This window comes from Mustela lutreola, chromosome 3, assembly GCF_030435805.1.
Source record: "Mustela lutreola isolate mMusLut2 chromosome 3, mMusLut2.pri, whole genome shotgun sequence".
In the NCBI taxonomy this organism is placed as follows: Eukaryota; Metazoa; Chordata; class Mammalia; order Carnivora; family Mustelidae; genus Mustela; species Mustela lutreola.
This window is the reverse complement of record NC_081292.1, coordinates 1,375,045-1,380,341: the sequence shown is the minus strand read 5'-3', so window position 1 is coordinate 1,380,341 and position 5,297 is coordinate 1,375,045. Positions and strand designations below refer to the sequence as shown.

The 5,297-nt window shown below is 68.4% G+C and overlaps 1 protein-coding gene across 3 annotated transcripts; it reads left to right on the top strand.

The window, feature by feature from the left end:
* The first annotated feature begins 391 nt into the window (after positions 1–391).
* Positions 392–4,902, top strand: LY6E (lymphocyte antigen 6 family member E). Of its 3 annotated transcripts, XM_059168791.1 has the most exons (4): positions 1,299–1,456; positions 3,292–3,397; positions 3,796–3,915; positions 3,998–4,902. In XM_059168791.1, exons 2-4 carry the CDS (start codon positions 3,346–3,348, stop codon positions 4,216–4,218), a joined length of 393 nt encoding a protein of 130 aa, XP_059024774.1. In that variant the 5' UTR covers positions 1,299–1,456; positions 3,292–3,345; the 3' UTR covers positions 4,219–4,902. The 3 variants fall into 3 exon arrangements, with proteins under 3 accessions (XP_059024776.1, XP_059024775.1, XP_059024774.1); XM_059168793.1 differs by lacking the exons at positions 3,292–3,397; positions 3,796–3,915; positions 3,998–4,902 and adding exons at positions 1,641–1,764; positions 2,760–3,285 and having other exon boundaries at positions 392–1,456; XM_059168792.1 differs by lacking the exons at positions 3,292–3,397; positions 3,796–3,915; positions 3,998–4,902 and adding an exon at positions 2,760–3,285 and having other exon boundaries at positions 824–1,456.
* The last annotated feature ends 395 nt before the right edge of the window (positions 4,903–5,297 follow it).

The following is a 5,297-nucleotide window of genomic DNA, read 5'->3' as shown; positions in this document are numbered from 1 at the left end:
AGAGGCTTCTAGGCCTGGCAGCGCCTTTCACCACCCTCACCCTCACGTAAGTGCTGTCCAGAAAGGCAGAGAGAAAAGGTCAGGTATCACAGCCCCTCCCAGGACCCGCGGTGTGAAACTGTGACGTGTACTTCCAAAACAAGCAGGTGGCTGAGACTCAGCAAACAAGCTGCCGCCCAAGTCCCTGCAGGAGGAGGGGAACCCCCGCAAACGAGGCTGCGGGGGGCGGGGGGGTGGGGTTAGGGCCCGGCAGCCTGGCCTGCCGCAAGCCCAGCATCCCCAGCTGCCCAGGCCGCACGCAGCCTCCCAGCCCCGCCAATGAGAAGCAGGATGCGAGGGCGTGGAGCCCTGCCAGGCCGCGCTCCCCCGCCAGGGCCCGGCCTCCCTGCCCAGAGTCGATGGTGCGGGTCCAGCCAGGGTCCACCTACTGACACGGCGCCCAAAGGCTGTGCTGGACGGACGAAAGGTGCTGCCTTTACCCTAGCGGGCCTCTCGGCTCTGCGCCGGGAGGGTCCCATCAGGCGGGCTTTGGGCACCCATCCCCTCGTCGCACAGCGCGCTGGGGGCCTGGGAGCAGCCTGGCTGAGAGTCTTGGCCCAGGTCGGGCAGCCGCAGAAGAGGCAGCCCCTGCGCCCAGGGCAGAAAGGAATCCAGAAGCAGCGAAGATCGATGTCCCGCCGGGGATTCCCACGGCCACAACCACTGCCCTCTGCGGCCTTCGTCCCCCACCCCTCGCCACGGGAGGGCTAAGGGCTCACCCCCGAGGCGGCGAGGCCGGGAGCCGAGGACCCCGGGGGCCCGGGGCGAGGGAGCGGCGTGCTAGAGGCAAGCTCCCCGCCTCCTCCCCGCCCCGCCCGGGAGTCTGAAACGCTCCCACCGGACCGGGAGGAAGGGACGCGAGCCCTCCCTGGGCGCGGCCGGCGAAGGTGGGCCCCGTCCCCGCCCCCACACGCCCGCCAAGCGTCGCCGGGCTGCCCGGCGATGACGCGCGCCCCGCGTGGGGACGAGAAGGACCAGCCGGGCGGGCCAGCGACACCTCCCTGGGGCTGGGCTCCGGGCCCGTCGTGGGGGGCCTGCCAGCCCCGCCCAGGCCTGAAGTCCGACCCTGCCCGGGTCCCCCCCCCCCCCCCCCGGAATGCCGGCCCCGCGCCCGCCCGCGGGAGCCCCCACTCCGGCCCTGCTCCTGCTCCCCAGCGCGCCGGAGCGCCAGCTCTGCGCCGCCCGCCCCTTTGCCCCCAGCTCGCCCTGCGCCCCTAGCCCGCTGGAACCCCGACTCCGCCCCTGCTCCCCCCGCCCGCTGGAGCCCCGACTCCGCCCCTGCTTCCCCCGCCCGCGCGAGCGCCGACTCCGCCCGCTGTTCCCCGCCCGCCGCCGCGGCCACGAGTCCGGGGCTTTCGTGCGCTTGGGCGCCAGGCTTGGGGAGCTCGGCGAGGCCGTGGACCTGCGTCTGCCCCACGTAAGTCGGCCGGGTCCGGACCGGGGAGGGGGGACGGGGACGACCCCCTTGGCGCCGGGCAGGGCGGAGAGGAGCGGCGAGCGGGGTGCCGGGAACGCCGCGGGGGGGTCTGGGGGAGGCTGGGAGGCTGGGCTTACGCGTGGGCCCGGCGCTCGGGGGCTGAGCCTCCACTCCCATCCCCCAGCCCTCCCAGCCCTTCCGAACAGTGCCCAAGATCGGGGCTGGAGCGGGCACACACCAGCAGCAGGCGCCCTCCCTGGCTGGGTGACCCAGAGCCGCGCAGGCTGGGGGCCATCACCCGACTCTAGGTTCGCCTTCACCTCTCCCGTGGGGACTGGAGAGGGGCAGCGTTGCTAACTCGAGAAGGGGGCTGGGATCTCGGCGGTCCGGCAGGATGGGAAGAATTAAGGGCCCATCCTGGTGGACCGACCACCCTGGGGACTGGAGCCTACCCTGGCAAAGGGGTGAAACCTAGTTTGCCAAAGATTATGCAAGCGTATGAGGTGCCTAGGAACGTCGGTCCCCAAAGCCCCCGCTCCCTGGCCCCTGCTGAGCCACCTTTGATCTTCAGGACAAGGACTTGTTCCTACCTCTGTAGTGGCCCCCAGTCCCTGCATGCCTGGCTTTGTCAGAAATCAGCCCCGTGAGCCTGGGGGAGGAGTGGGCAGTTCCGATCCCAGATGGCACTGTCCCCTCAGGGCTCCCATTGCCTAACCTGCTCGTGTCCATCCACTCCAGCCCGTGCCTCGACTCAGCCCAGTGCGGCCTGTTTGGTTGCATGCCTGGCCGGGGACAGTGGGGACACCAGATGTGACTGGTGGCTGTGCATTCCAGAGCTTCCTGGAGAACAGCTCAGAGCTTCCCCAGATCCAAACCTCACATTCTAGGAGAGGAAGCTGGGGCTCCTTTCTCCGGCGCTGTCCGCATCTGGAGATGGGCTCAGCCCTGAACTCGGGCATCCGAAGCTCCTGTCCCAGACCCCAAGGTGTTAACCCCGGGCCCAAAACTGGGCGGGGGAAGCCTGTTCTCTCCCTGGCATTCCTCTTCCCAGTGCCTGGGACCCAGGTTCCTGGGCCCAGAATGCCCTCCCACCGCCCATGGCTGTCCCCCAGGAAGGCACCAGACTGCTCCTCCCACACCTTGCCTCCTGCAGAACAGGGAACCAGAGCCCCAGCTGCTCCCCCTGGGGCTTCCACCACCAACGGCCACTGGTTTCTGCCTGGGAGAGGGTCCCAATGGAGGGCACCAGGCAGCCTCCATAGACAGATCTCCCTGGCTGAACCTCGCTGAACCTATGTTTCAGGCAGGAAATGGAGGAATAGCAGATTTTACAGGCTCGCTGTCGTCAGCGCTGAATCATACAGAGCGGGAAGCGCCCCTAGCCTCCGCAACACTGAAGCTGCTGGAGGCAGGTGCCCAGTGCCCAGCCGGCCCCTGAGTCCTCACGGCAGGAACGGAAAGTTCTGGATGTGGGCTGGCTAATATTCCTGGTCACCATCTTTCCCCCCCGCCCTCCCAGCATCACCAACCAGCAAGGGCCAGTCTCTTGGCCTTCCTTTTTGTGTGGTCCGGAGATCTGTCATGATTCCCCAGCCCGCCCCAGCCGCAAGCCCCTCGGGCTGGGGCAGGGGTCTCAGCGCGGAGTGTGCCCTGAGCGAGGTGGGCGGGAATGGAGCAGGAGGACCCTCCGTGTGCTGGTTGTGTGGCTGCCGGAAGACAGCCCACCCCACCCCACTGTCTGTCAAACGGAGGGCAGCGTGGATCCCAGGGCCCGGGGCTCCGGTATCTCCTCCCAAGGGGCAGCTGTGTCCCCCACCGAGCTGTTGTCTAAGCAGGACCCGTATCTTTGGCTTTGTGAGAGCCCAGACTGGACACCCATCTCCTCCGGAATGAAGGTCTTCCTACCCGTGCTACTGGCTGCCCTGCTGGGTGTGGAGCGAGGTGAGATGCCCCCCCACCCCGGGCTCCGGGCCCTGGCTTTGCGTGAGCCCTGCTGCCCTCTCTCCCAAGTGGTGCCCAGCAGCGCCCAGGGGACCTTCAGGCCCGCTCCCACGTGACCTGTTCCAGACGGCCCCACGGCGCTCTGCTGGGGGCCCTCTGCCCCAGCAGAGCGGGTCACTCCTCACTGCTCCCCTGGAGGCCTCGGGTCGGCCCCTGACACTCCCCGCTGTGCATTTGGACCCGCGGCCTGGGTCTGGAGTGTGATGATTGCTCGATTAACACCCACCAAGGATTGGGGGTTGCGGACTGGCAGGGGACACGGGGCGGGGGGGGCACCGCTGGGAGGCCCCCCAGGGCCCGAGACAGGTGTCACATGCCGCGCCTCCCTTCCTCCGCAGCCTGCTCCCTGGTGTGCTTCTCGTGCACGAATCAGAACAGTAACTTCTACTGCCTGAAGCCGACCGTGTGCTCGGACTCGGACAACTACTGCGTCACGGTGTCCGCCTCTGCCGGCCTCGGTGAGCGCCGCCCGCCGCCTCTGCCCGCGGCCCAGGCCCCTGCCCCCCACGCCGGCCCTCACCGCCTTGTCTTCCTGCGCAGGGAAACTGGTGGACTTCGGCCATACCCTGAACAAGGGCTGCTCCCCGATCTGCCCCAGCCCCAGCGTCAACCTCGGCGTGGCGTCCATCGGCACCTACTGCTGCCAGAGCTTCCTGTGTAACATCAGCACGGCCGGCCGGGGGCTGCGCGCCAGCGCCGCGGTGCTGGGCCTCGGGCTCCTGCTCAGCCTGCTGTCCGCCCTGCAGCGGCTCGGGCCCTGACTGCGGCCGCCCGGCAGCCGACCCGGACTCCCCCAGCTCAGGAAGGAAGGCCCGGCCCCTCGCAGACCCCCCAAACCATACGGAAGCCTCTTCCTCTTCCTCCGACCCCTCACCCCGCTCGATCCCAGCCCCTGCCTCTCGAACCTCCTCTCCCCTGAGAGGCGCCCGCAGGGCTCACTCCCCAGGCGGCCGGCCTTGCGACCTTCCTAAGGGAACCTGGGAAGGGCTGAGGGCTGGGGACACACTGGGAGCGGCACGTCTGTTGGGAGCTGTGCTTTGGGCCGCTGCTTCCGAGAAGGCCTGTTGTCACGTCCGAGGACGGTGTTGTCTCAGAGGATGGCCTAGCGCAGTGGCGCGGACGGGGCCTGGGTGCACCCTGGGCATGCATGCGGGTGTGCAGGACAGTCAGGGTTGGGGGGGAGGGGTCAGGAGTCCAACGTTAGCCGCGGAGCTCCCCAGCCCCAACAACGAAGCTGCTTTTCTCTGGCCTTTCTGCAGCCCGCATTCACTCACGGTAAGGCTGGCCTTTGGGAGGAAGATGGGGTTTCAGTGCATCAGGGTTTAGGCCGCTGGACCCAGGAACCCCCTCCACCCCGACCTCCAGCTGCGGCCCCACCCTCTCCCTCCGCCCCCACACTGGATTCTGCCTGCTGCTCGGTGCCTCTCATAAACACATGTTCTCCACCTTTTGCTCTGGCTGTGACTGCCTGTGGCCATTACTGCAGTGTGGGGGACCCTCTCCCTGCAGGGGCCTCACTGCGGGGGGACACCCATGGCCCCACCCAGAGGCCCACATGGGGAGAGGGGCTCCCCTGAGTCCATAGCTCTCTGCCCTCCAGGCCTAGAAGGGAACCTCCAGGCTTGGCCACGTGGGAAGTTCATCATCAGGCGGGACAGGGCAGGACCGGAATCAGGGAGGGAGGTCAGTCTGCTTCTGGGAGGAAGGCAGCCCCCTCCAGAGGCAGGCACGGGTTTGGAGTGGGGAGAAGGAGCCTACAGGAGCAGGCACTCGGTGGGCACCGGCGTCCGGCTCTCTGGGACTCGACGATGGGATGGCGGCCCGTCGGGTCCCCGCAGGC

Bases quoted from the DNA above. Each gene is read 5' to 3' on its own strand.
- LY6E (XM_059168792.1), top strand. From the start codon at position 1,136: ATGCCGGCCCCGCGCCCGCCCGCGGGAGCCCCCACTCCGGCCCTGCTC. The intron at 1,457-2,759 runs GTAAGTCGGCCG...CCTATGTTTCAG, and splicing joins TGGACCTGCGTCTGCCCCAC to GCAGGAAATGGAGGAATAGC.